The sequence below is a fragment of the Anopheles funestus genome, chromosome X (genome assembly GCF_943734845.2).
Source record: "Anopheles funestus chromosome X, idAnoFuneDA-416_04, whole genome shotgun sequence".
In the NCBI taxonomy this organism is placed as follows: domain Eukaryota; kingdom Metazoa; phylum Arthropoda; class Insecta; order Diptera; family Culicidae; genus Anopheles; species Anopheles funestus.
Window position 1 is genome coordinate 18,350,010 of NC_064597.1, and position 22,485 is coordinate 18,372,494.

The 22,485-nt window shown below is 41.8% G+C and overlaps 3 protein-coding genes across 14 annotated transcripts in view; all 3 read left to right on the plus strand.

Moving 5' to 3' along the window:
• Positions 1-22,485, plus strand: part of LOC125770566 (uncharacterized) — a 91,164-nt gene that overhangs the window by 31,660 nt on the left and 37,019 nt on the right. For 5 of the 11 annotated variants that reach the window (XR_007419224.1, XR_007419223.1, XR_007419221.1 and 2 more), the window contains exons 2-3: positions 1,707-1,856; positions 8,044-8,992. The gene's annotated coding sequence lies outside the window, so the exon portion shown is untranslated. Of the gene's footprint in view, positions 1-1,706; positions 1,992-8,043; positions 8,993-13,319; positions 14,157-22,485 lie in introns of those variants that run through there. The other 6 variants (XR_007419222.1, XR_007419228.1, XM_049440317.1 and 3 more) reach the window with 5 other exon arrangements.
• LOC125770594 (uncharacterized) overlaps positions 5,147-22,485 on the plus strand; it is a 39,818-nt gene continuing 22,479 nt past the window's right edge. Inside the window, exons 1-2 of one of the 2 annotated variants that reach the window (XM_049440366.1) lie at positions 5,147-7,893; positions 19,175-20,277. In XM_049440366.1, the coding sequence (XP_049296323.1) occupies positions 5,849-6,655 (807 nt within the window). In that variant the 5' untranslated portion in view covers positions 5,147-5,848 and the 3' untranslated portion in view covers positions 6,656-7,893; positions 19,175-20,277. Of the gene's footprint in view, positions 7,894-19,174; positions 20,278-22,485 lie in introns of those variants that run through there. The other variant, XM_049440375.1, reaches the window with a different exon arrangement.
• Positions 18,143-19,037, plus strand: LOC125763978 (ATP-dependent DNA helicase PIF6-like). The gene is given in 2 exon segments (XM_049427731.1): positions 18,143-18,418; positions 18,473-19,037. Coding segments are annotated over 2 exon segments (825 nt in total). The 3' UTR covers positions 19,022-19,037.

Sequence of the window (22,485 nt, forward strand, 5' to 3'; positions counted from 1 at the left end):
GGGCTTACGCAGTGAACGATCTCGACGAAACTTTGGCCACCCTACACCTACTCAACGACGAGCAGCGTACAGTGTACGACAAAATTACGGCGGCCATTGATCGAGTTCGGATATCGACGAGCACTACAACGGATACGGATGTGAACACCAACTCAACCGGAATCTATAATGCTGAAGACAATCGCTTTTTCTTCCTGGACGGTCCTGGCGGTACGGGCAAATCTTTCGTGCTGGAAAAAGTCCTCGCATACACGCGACGCCAATCAAACATTGCGCTTGCCACTACGGCGAGTGGAATAGCAGCGCTGTTGTTTAGTGGAGGAAGAACGGTCCACTCAACGTTTAAGCTTCCGCTCGACTTAAACCGACACTCCACTTGCAACATCCCAGTACAGTCGAAGCGCGCTGAACTCATCCGCCAGGCAACGCTAATCGTGTGGGACGAAGCATCCATGAGCAGCCAATAAGCGTTGGAAGCAGTCGATCATAACGATTCGGGACATAACGGGCGTGCAGCGACCATTTGGCGGCAAGGTGGTACTGCTGTCCGGTGACTTCCGTCAAATTTTGCCCATCGTACCAAAGGGTAATGATGCACAAATAATCAACGAGTGCATCAAACGAGTGCACACTATGGTCCCTCTGTACGACGCTACTGCTGTGCGTTAACATGCTGGTACGCACGGCTCCTAACGCGACTCGAGCCAGCGAGCTGCAGGAATTTGCCAATTTTTTGCTGCGTATCGGAGAAGGGCGACACGATACGTTTGCAGGAGCGGACCCATCGTTGGCAAAAATACCGCACGATATGGTTGTACCCCGTACGGCGAACTCGGCTCAGGACATCAATAAGCTGATTGCCCGCATCTACCCAGACATGCAACGGAACTGTCAGGATCCAGATCGATTCTTTTCCGATCGTGCGATCCTGTCTCCTTTTAATGTTGACGTTGCTGCCATTAACAACATTGTGATAGATCAGTTACCCGGGCAGGCAAGGTAGTATCGTTCCGTGGACACATTGCTACACCCGGAGGAGCATGAACACTTACAGATTCCATCCGAATACCTCAACAATAGCGGCATACCACTGCATCGCTTACGGCAGAAGCGATCGACACCGGTGCTGTTGTTGCGAAATCTCAACTCCGACATGGGACTTTGCAACGGAACGCGTCTTCAGATTGTGGACATGAAGACGCATTGCTTGCACGCCAAGATATTGACGGGCAAGCGGTGAGGAACAGACGTGCTGCTGCTACGCATCTACTGTGACAGCAACGACAAGGGCCAACCGTTCCAAATCCACCGCAAACAGTTCCCACAGGTGCAGGTGTGCTTTGCCATGACCATCAATAAAGCACAAGGACAATCACTGAACCATCTGGGCCTCTATCTGCCAAAGGATGTGTTTGCACACGGCCAGCTGTACGTGGCAGTGTCCCGCGTCACGACACGAGCAAATATAGCTGCGCCGATCGCAAATCCTGAACACGACAATCAAGATGGTGTCTCAACGCGAAACATTGTGTATCGAGAAATCATTGACGATTGAACGTGTTCGGAGATTCAGGTAAGAACATTTGGGAACGGGAAAAAACAAACTGCATTACTATCTGTTTTGTTTTTATTCATATTACAGATACCATGTGTCCTTCGTGCCTTATTGGGCGAGCTTATTGTTGATGGAACGCATTCGGATGGAGGTAAGGAAAAAGAATGAAAGAAACAAATACAAGCAAGAAGTAATTGTGAACCTTTTTTCCCTCATCGATTACAGTTAATAATTTGTTCGCCCTCATCGAGTTTTCGGGCGCCCTCAATCATCGGATTCAGACGCATTCGCGTGTTGGTAGGTGAAAAGAAGAAATATAAATCTAAGAAAAAAAACTTTATATCCTTCCTTTTTATTTCAGCCCGAAAACAAACATAAACTTTGACCAAGTTCATCGATCGAGACTTTCGGATAATTCGGATGCATTCCAATGTAGGTAAGTAGAAAGAGAAAAAATAAAAAATTTAATAACAAAATAACTAACTTTTTTTATTAATCCTACTACAGTTATCAAAAATGTCTGTGCCTCATGCCTCACTACATTCAATGATGATGCTGGAACGCGTTCGTATGTTGGTAAGAGAAAAAAGGAACGAAAACCAGTCCGTTTTAAAATATTGCATTACCAAGTAGCTCTAACCTCTCCTACCTACAGGTAATAATTTGACTATTTGTCGACGAACCAGCTTCAACCCAAGGATGAATGGATTCGCCCAATTTATGACGACCCAAATAGTAGGTAAGTTATACATTTCTTCACACACAAATAATATGCATACAACATACGCTTAATTTTCCGTTCTATTCAAAATTTGCAACATATTTACAATTCCATTTTCCATAGCTTTCAGAAGCTGAACGAGACCTTATCCCGGATGCTGCAACGAGCAAGTGGATATTCATCACACATCAAGCATAAAACAGAGGCGAAGACAACTGACATTCATCGTAATCAGTAAAACATAATGTACGTATCGTCGTTATCCATACCTACCATTGGTGTTATTCACTTATTAATTTTTTCTTTTTTTATTTATTTCATGTCGCCGCATCACTTTGGGAGCACGCGAACAAACAACATGCAGCAGCGGTGTCAATCAAGAGCATCAAGTAGCAACATCGGGACAGACCTCTGGAAACTACATCACGGGACTGTAACTGTTAACGTACGTATGCACATATTGTACGCAACACTATTACACATTTACTAATACACTACTCTGCTTTTAGAGACACCGGGATCGGCATCGGAGTATCATCACAACAATTGCCAAAGATGTCGCAACAAATATATCGTTGGTGCTCACAAGTACCGTATGTTCTTTGTGCGGGTGAACACCAAGGAGCGGATTGATGCAACCGAAACAGAAAGTTCTACACGACAGCATTGCACAAAACATTTTTGCAATTGCGATGTAGCCAAGCGCAAAGTGTAAAATAAGCGTATTATGTAACCTTTTATGCATTGCGCTAAGAAAGTTAGGTTAGATTTTGTTTCACTCTCATTCTAATACATAAGGTTGCAAAACTATTATTTAACTTTAAACATTCTAACCGTATTTAAACGATAATTTATAATACACACAAAACAACCATTAATTAATTATTAAGTTAACACACTTACCACACGAAACCAAAAGTCACGTCAAACAACGGATAGTTCACGAGGGCTCACATTTATAAAGCAAACGCTTATAAATGTTGATGCTGTTGAGTGACTATCCGGGGTCCGATGTGTCTTGGAAGTTTTGTTATGTGTTTTTTTATATGCTTATTAATATATTTTTACGGTTTAATAATTGGAGCACATATGGCCGCTTTTATTTTTTTTTTAACGAACAATATCAAATTGCACTCTCACGCTTACATGTCAATGAAGAAATGGTTGTCGTACTGTGTCAGCTCATACGTTAAAAACTCAAAGATGTACGAACACACACATACAATCAAATAATAGTTTTGCAACCTTACTCACTGTTCATTTTAATTTTTTTTTTCATATTGAATAGCATTAATTATTAACACAGTTTCAACACTTTACTCTAAAACCCCACATACTACACTAACCGCTAATGCCAATTTATTTATTTAAGAAACAAATAACTTACAGCACTAATTGGTTATTATATTGATATTTATTGTAGCTATTTTGTTTTACATATGATTCGTTATTTTATTTCTACTTTGTTCATTATAAATAACTTATTTTATTTTTTTTACACTGCGTTAATTTTTCAAAAATTAACTGTAACATTGCTCTGCATCGAAAAGGGTGACCATGGCGTTCCGAAAGCATCGAAAGTGCGCTCAGGTTATCAAACCGCTCAGCACACGAAACCAAAAGTCACGTCAAACAACGGATAGTTCACGTAAGCTCACATTTATAAAGCTGATGCTTATAAATGTTGATGCTGTTCAGTGACTATCCGGGGTCCGACATCTGTTTTAATAATAGACGTTACATGAGTAAAAACGCATGGTCACCCTTTTTCGTAACTATTTACATTTATTCTTTTTTATTTCTTTTTACATTAAATTATATTTTTTTTACTCAACTTGCATCTAAATTGTACCAGATTTACTCTTTAAATTTAAAACCAATCAGTGTTATAAGTTATTTGCAGACTCAACATTTTCGTTAAACTTTATTTAAAGTTGGAGACATCAAATTTTAAGGTATCGACATTCTATTATTAGTATTAGGATCTTATAGGTAGGCAAAACAAAATCGAGATCACAGTTACCTTTGAAAAAATATTGTTATCTACCGTCGCCCACTACCTGAGGTAATGGAGGTGCCTGGTCCTTATAGACAGGTATTGTAACAATATCTAAAGATATTCGCTTGTATTATAGTTCAGTCGTGTGATTGGATGAAGACTAACTATTGCTAAAGATATTGATATCATTTGCAAAACTTCCAAAACCTCTTTAAACCTTCAACAACATATGCAAAACTAATATTTAGTGTATGTAATACAGCCTTCTTCTCCAAGCCCTGCACTGTCCTGTCCATCGGAATCTGAACTTAGTTCCTGATGTTGCTGATCATTGGACCGTGTGGTCATACTAGTTTGTTTCAGTATTTCAGACGCTCTAAAAACCGCATCCAGCAATGTAACGGAGAAATTCTAAAGTTCAAAATTTCAGGACGAACACAAAATCCATTTTCCACTTCATTCAAGTTATTCATCTGGCTTGGCATAGCTCCACTTACACAACAAGTTTTCATTGATTGAGTATTAGTAACATAGGCAAACACTTTCCGATCTATCATACTCATATAAAAATTAAAAGACACTATCACATCATCTGTGTCACTTAAGATTATTTTAAGAGCCAATGTGGTCAAAATTTGATCATTAATTTCTTTTGCACTCTCTAACACTTCTTTTGTTTCTTTGACAAATTGTACTTCAATTGGCCGATAAAAACGTACACTTTGAGGTAGTTAATTAAGCCAAATTATATCCTCCTCCTTCGTAGCAAATGAAAGGCGGATAGGACTTAACACTGATACAAGTAAATGATAATCAGAAATGATGACGCCTTGTTAAGATGCCGGTTTACCTTTCACTACGCGTTACAGATACAGATTATTCTAATGGAATCATACCTAATATGGAATCATACCTGATATGATTCCCTTAAATCTGTACAAGTACGTGTACAAGGTTCAGAGAGATAGGATCGGCTGAGCGTATCTCTCACTGGTGGCAATGATTAGATACAGCAGTTCATCGACGCACGCTACCTATCACCGACAGACAGCTGCTGGCGTATCATGCGTTTCGAGCTGCAGGCGAAAACGCACACCGTCGTGACGCTGCCCATCCACCTGGAGAACCAGCAGTACGTGTTTTACCGAGCGAACGAGAACCTTTCGTGCGCGTTAAACCGGGGAAAACGTACAATGCTGACTCAGTTTTTCTTGCTTGCGGCTAACGATGATTTCGCCAAAACGCTCCTTTATCACGACGTACCCATGTACTATCGGTACGGTGAACCGACAGCGCGTCAGCGACAACCGTGGCACGAAGCAGTGGATACGTCGCACCCGTACCTCGCACAAAACGGTAGTTGGACGCATGGTGTCCTGCGGAATGCAGCTCTTGGAGTGCTACTGTTTGCGATTGCTACTGTGCTAACCGCAAAGGACCAACATCGTTCGAGAATTTGCGCACTGTTGACGGCACAGTGTATGCAACGTTCCAGCAAGCTGTCATCAGAGAAGGACTGTTGCTAGATGATTCCGAGTGGGAACGGGCTCTACAGGAAGCGGCCACATTCCAAATGCCATCCCAATTTCGCCATTTCTTTGCGCTTATTCTCTCACCTGGGATGCCGCAAGAACCGCGCAAGCTGTGGGATATGTACGCAGAGCTATTGTGTGAAGACTTTCGCTTCCACGATCGCGACCGGTATACATCACAACAGTCCGACCTGAATACGCTGCTGATTGACGTCGAACGTTTTCGTGCGCTGCGCGAAATCGATCGGTTTTTGCGACGTACCATTCCGGCAAAGGATTTAACCACCTTTCCCGATATGCCACAGCTGCAGGATTATGAACACGTTGGAGAGCACCTCAGGAACGATGCGAATGAGGTGAACGAGTTCATCACGACCGAACGGGCTTACGCAGTGAACGATCTCGACGAAACTTTGGCCACCCTACACCTACTCAACGACGAGCAGCGTACAGTGTACGACAAAATTACGGCGGCCATTGATCGAGTTCGGATATCGACGAGCACTACAACGGATACGGATGTGAACACCAACTCAACCGGAATCTATAATGCTGAAGACAATCGCTTTTTCTTCCTGGACGGTCCTGGCGGTACGGGCAAATCTTTCGTGCTGGAAAAAGTCCTCGCATACACGCGACGCCAATCAAACATTGCGCTTGCCACTACGGCGAGTGCAATAGCAGCGCTGTTCCTTAGTGGAGGAAGAACGGTCCACTCAACATTTAAGCTTCCGCTCGACTTAAACCGACACTCCACTTGCAACATCCCAGTACAGTCGAAGCGCGCTGAACTCATCCGCCAGGCAACGCTAATCGTGCGGGACGAAGCATCCATGAGCAGCCAATAAGCATTGGAAGCAGTCGATCATACCATTCGGGACATAACGGGCGTGCAGCGACCATTTGGCGGCAAAGTGGTACTGCTGTCCGGTGACTTCCGTCAAATTTTGCCCATCGTACCAAAGGGTAATGATGCACAAATAATCAACGAGTGCATCAAACGGAGCACACTATAGTCCCTCTGTACGACGCTACGGCTGTGCGTTAACATGCTGGTACGCACGGCTCCTAACGCGACTCGAGCCAGCGAGCTGCAGGAATTTGCCAACTTTTTGCTGCGTATCGGTGAAGGGCGACACGATACGTTTGCAGGAGCGGACCCATCGTTGGCAAAAATACCGCACGATATGGTTGTACCGCGTACGGCGAACTCGGCTCAGGACATCAATAAGCTGATTGCCCGCATCTACCCAGACATGCAACGGAACAGTCAGGATCCAGATCGATTCTTTTCCGATCGTGCGATCCTGTCTCCTTTTAATGTTGACGTTGCTGCCATTAACAACATTGTGATGGATCAGTTACCCGGGCAGGCAAGGTAGTATCGTTCCGTGGACACATTGCTAAACCCGGAGGAGCATGAACACTTACAGATTCCATCCGAATACCTCAACAATAGCGGCATACCACTGCATCGCTTACGGCAGAAGCGATCGACACCGGTGCTGTTGTTGCGAAATCTCAATTCCGACATGGGACTTTGCAACGGAACGCGTCTTCAGATTGTGGACATGAAGACGCATTGCTTGCACGCCAAGATATTGACGGGCAAGCGATGAGGAACAGACGTGCTGCTGCTACGCATTTACTGTGACAGCAACGACAAGGGCCAACCGTTCCAAATCCACCGCAAACAGTTCCCACAGGTGCAGGTGTGCTTTGCCATGACCATCAATAAAGCACAAGGACAATCACTGAACCATCTGGGCCTCTATCTGCCAAAGGATGTGTTTGCACACGGCCAGCTGTACGTGGCAGTGTCCCGCGTCACGACACGAGCAAATATAGCTGCGCCGATCGCAAATCCTGAACACGACAATCAAGATGGTGTCTCAACGCGAAACATTGTGTATCGAGAAATCATTGACGATTGAACGTGTTCGGGGATTCAGGTAAGACCATTTGGGAACGAAGAAAAAACAAACTGCATTACTATCTGTTTTGTTTTTATTCATATTACAGATACCATGTGTCCTTCGTGCCTTATTGGTCGAGCTTATTGTTGATGGAACGCATTCGGATGGAGGTAAGGAAAACGAATGAAAGAACCAAATACAAGCAAGAAGTAATTGTGAACCTTTTTTCCTTCATCGATTACAGTTAATAATTTGTTCGCCCTCATCGAGTTTTCGGACGCCCTCAATCATCGGATTCAGACGCAATCGCGTGTTGGTAGGTGAAAAGAAGAAATACAAATCTAAGAAAAAAAACTTTATATCCTTCCTTTTTATTTCAGCCCGAAAACAAACATAAACTTTGACCAAGTTCATCGATCGAGACTTTCGGATAATTCGGACGCATTCCAATGTAGGTAAGTAGAAAGAGAAAAAATAAGAAATTTAATAACAAAATAACTAACTTTTTTTATTAATCCTACTACAGTTATCAAAAATGTCTGTGCCTCATGCCTCACTACATTCAATGATGATGCTGGAACGCGTTCGTATGTTGGTAAGAGAAAAAAGGAACGAAAACCAGTCCGTTTTAAAATATTTCATTACCAAGTAGCTCTAACCTCTCCTACCTACAGGTAATAATTTGACTATTTGTCGACGAACCAGCTTCAACCCAAGGATGAATGGATTCGCCCAATTTATGACGACCCAAATAGTAGGTAAGTTATACATTTCTTCACACACAAATAATATGCATACAACATACGCTTAATTTTTTTTGCTTACACAATTTGCTCTTTCCAGGACAACTAATTCAACTTTCTACTCTGATTCAGCTATCACCACATGTTGGAGTGTTTTCTTTTATCAGGTATCATATTTTTTCCTTTTTAATCATTTCACCGTTCTATTCAAAATTTGCAACATATTTACAATTCCATTTTCCATAGCTTTCAGAAGCTGGACGAGACCTTATCCCGGATGCTGCAACGAGCAAGTGGATATTCATCACACATTAAGCATAAAACAGAGGCGAAGACAACTGACATTCATCGTAATCAGTAAAACATAATGTACGTATCGTCGTTATCCATACCTACCATTGGTGTTATTCACTTATTAATTTTTTCTTTTTTTATTTATTTCATGTCGCCGCATCACTTTGGGAGCACGCGAACAAACAACATGCAGCAGCGGTGTCAATCAAGAGCATCAAGTAGCAACATCGGGACAGACCTCTGGAAACTACATCACGGGACTGTAACTGTTAACGTACGTATGCACATATTGTACGCAACACTATTACACATTTACTAATACGCTACTCTGCTTTTAGAGACACCGGGATCGGCATCGGAGTATCATCACAACAATTGCCAAAGATGTCGCAAACAAATATATCGTTGGTGCTCACAAGTACCGTATGTTCTTTGTGCGGGTGAACACCAAGGAGCGGATTGATGCAACCGAAACAGAAAGTTCTACACGACAGCATTGCACAAAACATTTTTGCAATTGCGATGTAGCCAAGCGCAAAGTGTAAAATAAGCGTATTATGTAACCTTTTATGCATTGCGCTAAGAAAGTTAGGTTAGATTTTGTTTCACTCTAATACATAAGGTTGCAAAACTATTATTTAACTTTAAACATTCTAACCGTATTTAAACGATAATTTATAATACACACAAAACAACCATTAATTAATTATTAAGTTAACACACTTACCACATGAAACCAAGAGTCACGTCGGACAACGGATAGTTCACGAGAGCTCACATTTATAAAGCAAACGCTTATAAATGTTGATGCTGTTGAGTGACTATCCGGGGTCCGACGTGTCTTGGAAGTTTCGTCTGATTTTTTTTTTTCATTTCGCTCAGCATACGAAACCAAGAGTCACGTCGGACAACGGATAGTTCACGAGAGCTCACATTTATAAAGCCGACGGTTATAAATGTTGATGCTGTTTAGTGACTATCCGGGGTCCGACATCTGTTTTAATAATAGACGTTACATGAGTAAAAACGCATGGTCACCCTTTTTCGTAACTATTTACATTTATTCTTTTTTATTTCTTTTTACAGTAAATTATATTTTTTTACTCAGATTGCATCTAAATTGTACCAGATTTACTCTTTAAATTTGTAACCAATCAGTGTTATAAGTTATTTGTAGACTCAACATTTTCGTTAAACTTTATTTAAAGTTGGAGACATCAAATTTTAAGGTATCGACATTCTATTATTAGTATTAGGATCTTATAGGTAGGCAAAACAAAATCGAGATCACAGTTACCTTTGAAAAAATATTGTTATCTACCGTCGCCCACTACCTGAGGTAATGGAGGTGCCTGGTCCTTATAGACAGGTATTGTAACAATATCTAAAGATATTCGCTTGTATTATAGTTCAGTCGTGTGATTGGATGAAGACTAACTATTGCTAAAGATATTGATATCATTTGCAAAACTTCCAAAACCTCTTTAAACCTTCAACAACATGTGCAAAACTAATATTTAGTGTATGTAATACAGCCTTCTTCTCCAAGCCCTGCACTGTCCTGTCCATCGGAATCAGAACTTAGTTCCTGATGTTGCTGATCATTGGACCGTGTGGTCATACTAGTGCTTGCAAAATTTGTTTCAGTATTTCAGACGCTCTACAAACCGCATCCAGCAATGTAACGGAGAAATTCTAAAGTTCAAAATTTCAGGACGAACACAAAATCCATTTTCCACTTCATTCAAGTTATTCATCTGGCTTGGCATAGCTCCACTTACACAACAAGTTTTCATTGATTGAGTATTAGTAACATAGGCAAACACTTTCCCATCTATCATACTCATATAAAAATTAAAAGACACTATCACATCATCTGTGTCACTTAAGATTATTTTTAGAGCCAATGTGGTCAAAATTTGATCATTAATTTCTTTTGCACTCTCTAACACTTCTTTTGTTTCTTTGACAAATTGTACTTCAATTGGCCGATAAGAACGTACACTTTGAGGTAGTTAATTAAGCCAAATTATATCCTCCTCCTTCGTAGCAAATGAAAGGCGGATAGGACTTAACACTGATACAAGTAAATGATAATCAGAAATGATGACGCCTTGTTAAGATGCCGGTTTACCTTTCACTACGCGTTACAGATACAGATTATTCTAATGGAATCATACCTAATATGGAATCATACCTGATATGATTCCCTTAAATCTGTACAAGTACGTGTACAAGGTTCAGAGAGATAGGATCGGCTGAGCGTATCTCTCACTGGTGGCAATGATTAGATACAGCAGTTCATCGACGCACGCTACCTATCACCGACAGACAGCTGCTGGCGTATCATGCGTTTCGAGCTGCAGGCGAAAACGCACACCGTCGTGACGCTGCCCATCCACCTGGAGAACCAGCAGTACGTGTTTTACCGAGCGAACGAGAACCTTTCGTGCGCGTTAAACCGGGGTAAACGTACAATGCTGACTCAGTTTTTCTTGCTTGCGGCTAACGACGATTTCGCCAAAACGCTCCTTTATCACGACGTACCCATGTACTATCGGTACGGTGAACCGACAGCGCGTCAGCGACAACCGTGGCACGAAGCAGTGGATACGTCGCACCCGTACCTCGCACAAAACGGTAGTTGGACGCATGGTGTCCTGCGGAATGCAGCTCTTGGAGCGCTACTGTTTGCGATTGCTACTGTGCTACCGCAAAGGACCAACATCGTTCGAGAATTTGCGCACTGTTGACGGCACAGTGTATGCAACGTTCCAGCAAGCTGTCATCAGAGAAGGACTGTTGCTAGATGATTCCGAGTGGGAACGGGCTCTGCAGGAAGCGGCCACATTCCAAATGCCATCCCAATTTCGCCATTTCTTTGCGCTTATTCTCTCTCCTGGGATGCCGCAAGAACCGCGCAAGCTGTGGGATATGTACGCAGGGCTATTGTGTGAAGACTTTCGCTTCCACGATCGCGACCGGTATACATCACAACAGTCCGACCTGAATACGCTGCTGAATAATGCTGATGACAATCGCTTTTTCTTCCTGGACGGTCCTGGCGGTACGGGCAAATCTTTCGTGCTGGAAAAAGTCCTCGCATACACGCGACGCCAATCAAACATTGCGCTTGCCACTACGGCGAGTGGAATAGCAGCGCTGTTGCTTAGTGGAGGAAGAACGGTCCACTCAACGTTTAAGCTTCCGCTCGACTTAAACCGACACTCCACTTGCAACATCCCAGTACAGTCGAAGCGCGCTGAACTCATCCGCCAAGCAACGCTAATCGTGTAGGACGAAGCATCCATGAGCTGCCAATAAGCGTTGGAAGCAGTCGATCGTACCATTCGGGACATAACGGGCGTGCAGCGACCATTTGGCGGCAAGGTGGTACTGCTGTCCGGTGACTTCCGTCAAATTTTGCCCATCGTACCAAAGGGTAATGATGCACAAATAATCAACGAGTGCATCAAACGGAGCACACTATGGTCCCTCTGTACGACGCTACGGCTGTGCGTTAACATGCTGGTACGCACGGCTCCTAACGCGACTCGAGCCAGCGAGCTGCAGGAATTTGCCAATTTTTTGCTGCGTATCGGAGAAGGGCGACACGATACGTTTGCAGGAGCGGACCCATCGTTGGCAAAAATACCGCACGATATGGCTGTACCCCGTACGGCGAACTCGGCTCAGGACATCAATAAGCTGATTGCCCGCATCTACCCAGACATGCAACGGAACTGTCAGGATCCAGATCGATTCTTTTCCGATCGTGCGATCCTGTCTCCTTTTAATGTTGACGTTGCTGCCATTAACAACATTGTGATAGATCAGTTACCCGGGCAGGCAAGGTAGTATCGTTCCGTGGACACATTGCTAAACCCGGAGGAGCATGAACACTTACAGATTCCATCCGAATACCTCAACAATAGCGGCATACCACTGCATCGCTTACGGCTGAAGCGATCGACACCGGTGCTGTTGTTGCGAAATCTCAATTCCGACATGGGACTTTGCAACGGAACGCGTCTTCAGATTGTGGACATGAAGACGCATTGCTTGCACGCCAAGATATTGACGGGCAAGCGATGAGAAACAGACGTGCTGCTGCTACGCATCTACTGTGACAGCAACGACAAGGGCCAACCGTTCCAAATCCACCGCAAACAGTTCCCGGGGCAGGTGTGCTTTGCCATGACCATTAATAAAGCACAAGGACAATCACTGAACCATCTGGGCCTCTATCTGCCAAAGGATGTGTTTGCACACGGCCAGCTGTACGTGGCAGTATCCCGCGTCACGACACGAGCAAATATAGCTGCGCCGATCGCAAATCCTGAACACGACAATCAAGATGGTGTCTCAACGCGAAACATTGTGTATCGAGAAATCATTGACGATTGAACGTGTTCGGGGATTCAGGTAAGAACATTTGGGAACGAAGAAAAAACAAACTGCATTACTATCTGTTTTGTTTTTATTCATATTACAGATACCATGTGTCCTTCGTGCCTTATTGGTCGAGCTTATTGTCGATGGAACGCATTCGGATGGAGGTAAGGAAAACGAATGAAAGAACCAAATACAAGCAAGAAGTAATTGTGAACCTTTTTTCCCTCATCGATTACAGTTAATAATTTGTTCGCCCTCATCGAGTTTTCGGACGCCCTCAATCATCGGATTCAGACGCATTCGCGTGTTGGTAGGTGAAAAGAAGAACTACAAATCTAAGAAAAAAACTTTATATCCTTCCTTTTTATTTCAGCCCGAAAACAAACATAAACTTTGACCAAGTTCATCGATCGAGACTTTCGGATAATTCGGACGCATTCCAATGTAGGTAAGTAGAAAGAGAAAAAATAAGAAATTTAATAACAAAATAACTAACTTTTTTTATTAATCCTACTACAGTTATCAAAAATGTCTGTGCCTGATGCCTCACTACATTCAATGATGATGCTGGAACGCGTTCGTATGTTGGTAAGAGAAAAAAGGAACGAAAACCAGTCCGTTTTAAAATATTGCATTACCAAGTAGCTCTAACCTCTCCTACCTACAGGTAATAATTTGACTATTTGTCGACGAACCAGCTTCAACCCAAGGATGAATGGATTCGCCCAATTTATGACGACCCAAATAGTAGGTAAGTTATACATTTCTTCACACACAAATAATATGCATACAACATACGCTTAATTTTTTTTGCTTACACAATTTGCTCTTTCCAGGACAACTAATTCAACTTTCTACTCTGATTCAGCTATCACCACATGTTGGAGTGTTTTCTTTTATCAGGTATCATATTTTTTCCTTTTTAATCGTTTCACCGTTCTATTCAAAATTTGCAACATATTTACAATTTCATTTTCCATAGCTTTCAGAAGCTGAACGAGACCTTATCCCGGATGCTGCAACGAGCAAGTGGATATTCATCACACATTAAGCATAAAACAGAGGCGAAGACAACTGACATTCATCGTAATCAGTAAAACATAATGTACATATCGTCGTTATCCATACCTACCATTGGTGTTATTCACTTATTAATTTTTTCTTTTTTTTATTTATTTCATGTCGCCGCATCACTTTGGGAGCACGCGAACAAACAACATGCAGCAGCGGTGTCAATCAAGAGCATCAAGTAGCAGCATCGGGACAGACCTCTGGAAACTACATCACGGGACTGTGACTGTTAACGTACGTATGCACATATTGTACGCAACACTATTACACATTTACTAATACACTACTCTGCTTTTAGAGACACCGGGATCGGCATCGGAGTATCATCACAACAATTGCCAAAGATGTCGCAACAAATATATCGTTGGTGCTCACAAGTACCGTATGTTCTTTGTGCGGGTGAACACCAAGGAGCGGATTGATGCAACCGAAACAGAAAGTTCTACACGACAGCATTGCACAAAACATTTTTGCAATTGCGATGTAGCCAAGCGCAAAGTGTAAAATAAGCGTATTATTAGATTTTGTTTCACTCTAATACATAAGGTTGCAAAACTATTATTTAACTTTAAACATTCTAACCGTATTTAAACGATAATTTATAATACACACAAAACAACCATTAATTAATTATTAAGTTAACACACTTACCACATGAAACCAAGAGTCACGTCGGACAACGGATAGTTCACGAGAGCTCACATTTATAAAGCAAACGCTTATAAATGTTGATGCTGTTGAGTGACTATCCGGGGTCCGACGTGTCTTGGAAGTTTCGTGTGATTTTTTTTCCATTCCGCTCACCGCACGAAACCAAAAGTCACGTCGGACAACGGATAGTTCACGAGAGCTCACATTTATAAAGCAAACGCTTATAAATGTTGATGCTGTTGAGTGACTATCCGGGGTCCGACGTGTCTTGGAAGTTTCGTCTGATTTTTTTTTCATTTCGCTCAGCATACGAAACCAAGAGTCACGTCGGACAACGGATAGTTCACGAGAGCTCACATTTATAAAGCCGACGGTTATAAATGTTGATGCTGTTTAGTGACTATCCGGGGTCCGACATCTGTTTTAATAATAGACGTTACATGAGTAAAAACGCATGGTCACCCTTTTTCGTAACTATTTACATTTATTCTTTTTTATTTCTTTTTACAGTAAATTATATTTTTTTACTCAGATTGCATCTAAATTGTACCAGATTTACTCTTTAAATTTGTAACCAATCAGTGTTATAAGTTATTTGTAGACTCAACATTTTCGTTAAACTTTATTTAAAGTTGGAGACATCAAATTTTAAGGTATCGACATTCTATTATTAGTATTAGGATCTTATAGGTAGGCAAAACAAAATCGAGATCACAGTTACCTTTGAAAAAATATTGTTATCTACCGTCGCCCACTACCTGAGGTAATGGAGGTGCCTGGTCCTTATAGACAGGTATTGTAACAATATCTAAAGATATTCGCTTGTATTATAGTTCAGTCGTGTGATTGGATGAAGACTAACTATTGCTAAAGATATTGATATCATTTGCAAAACTTCCAAAACCTCTTTAAACCTTCAACAACATGTGCAAAACTAATATTTAGTGTATGTAATACAGCCTTCTTCTCCAAGCCCTGCACTGTCCTGTCCATCGGAATCAGAACTTAGTTCCTGATGTTGCTGATCATTGGACCGTGTGGTCATACTAGTGCTTGCAAAATTTGTTTCAGTATTTCAGACGCTCTAGAAACCGCATCCAGCAATGTAACAGAGAAATTCTAAAGTTCAAAATTTCAGGATGAACACAACATCTGTTCCGTTTCATCGGAAGAAGTTTTTGTTTTTGTTTTGTTTTTTTTCTCTCTGTTGTGGTGTGTCGTTCGGTACCTGCGGATAAACAGGAACAAAAAAGGGTCCTTTTTATACAAGGCGGTAAGCGGTATAACGGACGGTTCCGCGAAATGCACGCCACAGCGGAGGGAGTTAAATTTTGGGGTTTGCACACGGGGGCAAACCAGTACGTGATCGATAGCGGTGGAGTTAAGTCGCAAGAAGCAAAAATAAAATAGTTCTTGTGCGTAATTAGATGTTCAGTGCCTCATTCAATCCAGTGAGATATCACAACATCCATTTTCCACTTCATTCAAGTTATTCATCTGGCTTGGCATAGCTCCACTTACACAACAAGTTTTCATTGATTGAGTATTAGTAACATAGGCAAACACTTTCCCATCTATCATACTCATATAAAAATTAAAAGACACTATCACATCATCTGTGTTACTTAAGATTATTTTAAGAGCCAATGTGGCCAAAATTTGATCATTAATTTCTTTTGCACTCTCTAACACTTCTTTTGTTTCTTTGACAAATTGTACTTCAATTGGCCGATAAAAACGTACACTTTGAGGTAGTTAATTAAGCCAAATTATATCCTCCTCCTTCGTAGCAAATGAAAGGCGGATAGGACTTAACGCTGATACAAGTAAATGATAATCAGAAATGATGACGCCTTGTTAAGATGCCGGTTTACCTTTCACTACGCGTTACAGATACAGATTATTCTAATGGAATCATACCTAATATGGAATCATACCTGATATGATTCCCTTAAATCTGTACAAGTACGTGTACAAGGTTCAGAGAGATAGGATCGGCTGAGCGTATCTCTCACTGGTGGCAATGATTAGATACAGCAGTTCATCGACGCACGCTACCTATCACCGACAGACAGCTGCTGGCGTATCATGCGTTTCGAGCTGCAGGCGAAAACGCACACCGTCGTGACGCTGCCCATCCACCTGGAGAACCAGCAGTACGTGTTTTACCGAGCGAACGAGAACCTTTCGTGCGCGTTAAACCGGGGAAAACGTACAATGCTGACTCAGTTTTTCTTGCTTGCGGCTAACGATGATTTCGCCAAAACGCTCCTTTATCACGACGTACCCATGTACTATCGGTACGGTGAACCGACAGCGCGTCAGCGACAACCGTGGCACGAAGCAGTGGATACGTCGCACCCGTACCTCGCACAAAACGGTAGTTGGACGCATGGTGTCCTGCGGAATGCAGCTCTTGGAGCGCTACTGTTTGCGATTGCTACTGTGCTACCGCAAAGGACCAACATCGTTCGAGAATTTGCGCACTGTTGACGGCACAGTGTATGCAACGTTCCAGCAAGCTGTCATCAGAGAAGGACTGTTGCTAGATGATTCCGAGTGGGAACGGGCTCTGCAGGAAGCGGCTACATTCCAAATGCCATCCCAATTTCGCCATTTCTTTGCGCTTATTCTCTCACCTGGGATGCCGCAAGAACCGCGCAAGCTGTGGGATATGTACGCAGAGCTATTGTGTGAAGACTTTCGCTTCCACAATCGCGACCGGTATACATCACAACAGTCCGACCTGAATACGCTGCTGAATAATGCTGAAGACAATCGCTTTTTCTTCCTGGACGGTCCTGGCGGTACGGGCAAATCTTTCGTGCTGGAAAAAGTCCTCGCATACACGCGACGCCAATCAAACATTGCGCTTGCCACTACGGCGAGTGGAATAGCAGCGCTGTTCCTTAGTGGAGGAAGAACGGTCCACTCAACGTTTAAGCTTCCGCTCGACTTAAACCGACACTCCACTTGCAACATCCCAGTACAGTCGAAGCGCGCTGAACTCATCCGCCAGGCAACGCTAATCGTGTGGGACGAAGCATCCATGAGCAGCCAATAAGCGTTGGAAGCAGTCGATCATACCATTCGGGACATAACGGGCGTGCAGCGACCATTTGGCGGCAAGGTGGTACTGCTGTCCGGTGACTTCCGTCAAATTTTGCCCATCGTACCAAAGGGTAATGATGCACAAATAATCAACGAGTGCATCAAACGGAGCACACTATGGTCCCTCTGTACGACACTACGGCTGTGCGTTAACATGCTGGTACGCACGGCTCCTAACGCGACTCGAGCCAGCGAGCTGCAGGAATTTGCCAATTTGCTGCGTATCGGAGAAGGGCGACACGATACGTTTGCAGGAGCGGACCCATCGTTGGCAAAAATACCGCACGATATGGCTGTACCCCGTACGGCGAACTCGGCTCAGGACATCAATAAGCTGATTGCCCGCATCTACCCAGACATGCAACGGAACTGTCAGGATCCAGATCGATTCTTTTCCGATCGTGCGATCCTGTCTCCTTTTAATGTTGACGTTGCTGCCATTAACAACATTGTGATAGATCAGTTACCCGGGCAGGCAAGGTAGTATCGTTCCGTGGACACATTGCTAAACCCGGAGGAGCATGAACACTTACAGATTCCATCCGAATACCTCAACAATAGCGGCATACCACTGCATCGCTTACGGCTGAAGCGATCGACACCGGTGCTGTTGTTGCGAAATCTCAATTCCGACATGGGACTTTGCAACGGAACGCGTCTTCAGATTGTGGACATGAAGACGCATTGCTTGCACGCCAAGATATTGACGGGCAAGCGATGAGAAACAGACGTGCTGCTGCTACGCATCTACTGTGACAGCAACGACAAGGGCCAACCGTTCCAAATCCGCCGCAAACAGTTCCCGGTGCAGGTGTGCTTTGCCATGACCATTAATAAAGCACAAGGACAATCACTGAACCATCTGGGCCTCTATCTGCCAAAGGATGTGTTTGCACACGGCCAGCTGTACGTGGCAGTGTCCCGCGTCACGACACGAGCAAATATAGCTGCGCCGATCGCAAATCCTGAACACGACAATCAAGATGGTGTCTCAACGCGAAACATTGTGTATCGAGAAATCATTGACGATTGAACGTGTTCGGGGATTCAGGTAAGAACATTTGGGAACGGGAAAAACAAACTGCATTACTATCTGTTTTGTTTTTATTCATATTACAGATACCATGTGTCCTTCGTGCCTTATTGGTCGAGCTTATTGTTGATGGTTGAACGCATTCGGATGGAGGTAAGGAAAACGAATGAAAGTATCAAATACAAGCAAGAAGTAATTGTGAACCTTTTTTCCCTCATCGATTACAGTTAATAATTTGTTCGCCCTCATCGAGTTTTCGGACGCCCTCAATCATCGGATTCAGACGCATTCGCGTGTTGGTAGGTGAAAAGTAGAAATACAAATCTAAGAAAAAAAAACTTTATATCCTTCCTTTTTATTTCAGCCCGAAAACAAACATAAACTTTGACCAAGTTCATCGATCGAGACTTTCGGATAATTCGGACGCATTCCAATGTAGGTAAGTAGAAAGAGAAAAAATAAGAAATTTAATAACAAAATAACTAACTTTTTTTTTATTAATCCTACTACAGTTATCAAAAATGTCTGTGCCTCATGCCTCACTACATTCAATGATGATGCTGGAACGCGTTCGTATGTTGGTAAGAGAAAAAAGGAACGAAAACCAGTCCGTTTTAAAATATTTCATTACCAAGTAGCTCTAACCTCTCCTACCTACAGGTAATAATTTGACTATTTGTCGACGAACCAGCTTCAACCCAAGGATGAATGGATTCGCCCAATTTATGACGACCCAAATAATAGGTAAGTTATACATTTCTTCACACACAAATAATATGCATACAACATACGCTTAATTTTTTTTGCTTACACAATTTGCTCTTTCCAGGACAACTAATTCAACTTTCTACTCTGATTCAGCTATCACCACATGTTGGAGTGTTTTCTTTTATCAGGTATCATATTTTTTCCTTTTTAATCATTTCACCGTTCTATTCAAAATTTGCAACATATTTACAATTCCATTTTCCATAGCTTTCAGAAGCTGAACGAGACCTTATCCCGGATGCTGCAACGAGCAAGTGGATATTTATCACACATCAAGCATAAAACAGAGGCGAAGACAACTGACATTCATCGTAATCAGTAAAACATAATGTACGTATCGTCGTTATCCATACCTACCATTGGTGTTATTCACTTATTAATTTTTTCTTTTTTTTATTTATTTCATGTCGCCGCATCACTTTGGGAGCACGCGAACAAACAACATGCAGCAGCGGTGTCAATCAAGAGCACCAAGTAGCAGCATCGGGACAGACATCTGGAAACTACATCACGGGACTGTAACTGTTAACGTACGTATGCACATATTGTACGCAACACTATTACACATTTACTAATACACTACTCTGCTTTTAGAGACACCGGGATCGGCATCGGAGTATCATCACAACAATTGCCAAAGATGTCGCAACAAATATATCGTTGGTGCTCACAAGTACCGTATGTTCTTTGTGCGGGTGAACACCAAGGAGCGGATTGATGCAACCGAAACAGAAAGTTCTACACGACAGCATTGCACAAAACATTTTTGCAATTGCGATGTAGCCAAGCGCAAAGTGTAAAATAAGCGTATTATGTAACCTTTTATGCATTGCGCTAAGAAAGTTAGGTTAGATTTTGTTTCACTCTCATTCTAATACATAAGGTTGCAAAACTATTATTTAACTTTAAAGATTCTAACCGTATTTAAACGATAATTTATAATACACACAAAACAACCATTAATTAATTATTAAGTTAACACACTTACCACACGAAACCAAAAGTCACGTCGGACAACGGATAGTTCACGAGAGCTCACATTTATAAAGCAAACGCTTATAAATGTTGATGCTGTTGAGTGACTATCTGGGGTCCGACGTGTCTTGGAAGTTTTGTTATGTGTTTTTTATATGCTTATTATTATATTTTTACGATTTAATAATTGGAGCACATATGGCCGCTTTTATTTTTTTTAACGAACAATATCGAATTGCACTCTCACGCTTACATGTCAATGAAGAAATGGTTGTCGTACTGTGTCAGCTGATACGTTAAAAACTCAAAGATGTACGAACACACACATACAATCAATTTTGTATCTTTAATAATTAAATAATAGTTTTGCAACCTTACTCACTGTTCATTTTAATTTTTTTTTCATATTGAATAGCATTAATTATTAACACAGTTTCAACACTTTACTCTAAAACCCCACATACTACACTAACCGCTAATGCCAATTTATTTATTTAAGAAACAAATAACTTACAGCACTAATTGGTTATTATATTGATATTTATTGTAGCTATTTTGTTTTACATATGATTCGTTATTTTATTTCTACTTTGTTCATTATAAATAACTTATTTTATTTTTTTTACACTGCGTTAATTTTTCAAAAATTAACTGTAACATTGCTCTGCATCGAAAAGGGTGACCATGGCGTTTCGAAAGCATCGAAAGTGCACTTTTTTATCAAACCGCTCAGCACACGAAACCAAGAGTCACGTCGGACAACGGATAGTTCACGAGGGCTCACATTTATAAAGCCGACGGTTATAAATGTTGATGCTGTTCAGTGACTATCCGGGGTCCGACATTCGTTAAACATTTTCGTTAAACTTTATTTAAAGTTGGAGACATCAAATTTTAAGGTATCGACATTCTATTATTAGTATTAGGATCTTATAGGTAGGCAAAACAAAATCGAGATCACAGTTACCTTTGAAAAAATATTGTTATCTACCGTCGCCCACTACCTGAGGTAATGGAGGTGCCTGGTCCTTATAGACAGGTATTGTAACAATATCTAAAGATATTCGCTTGTATTATAGTTCAGTCGTGTGATTGGATGAAGACTAACTATTGCTAAAGATATTGATATCATTTGCAAAACTTCCAAAACCTCTTTAAACCTTCAACAACATGTGCAAAACTAATATTTAGTGTATGTAATACAGCCTTCTTCTCCAAGCCCTGCACTGTCCTGTCCATCGGAATCAGAACTTAGTTCCTGATGTTGCTGATCATTGGACCGTGTGGTCATACTAGTGCTTGCAAAATTTGTTTCAGTATTTCAGACGCTCTACAAACCGCATCCAGCAATGTAACGGAGAAATTCTAAAGTTCAAAATTTCAGGACGAACACAAAATCCATTTTCCACTTCATTCAAGTTATTCATCTGGCTTGGCATAGCTCCACTTACACAACAAGTTTTCATTGATTGATTATTAGTAACATAGGCAAACACTTTCCCATCTATCATACTCATATAAAAATTAAAAGACACTATCACATCATCTGTGTCACTTAAGATTATTTTTAGAGCCAATGTGGTCAAAATTTGATCATTAATTTCTTTTGCACTCTCTAACACTTCTTTTGTTTCTTTGACAAATTGTACTTCAATTGGCCGATAAAAACGTACACTTTGAGGTAGTTAATTAAGCCAAATTATATCCTCCTCCTTCGTAGC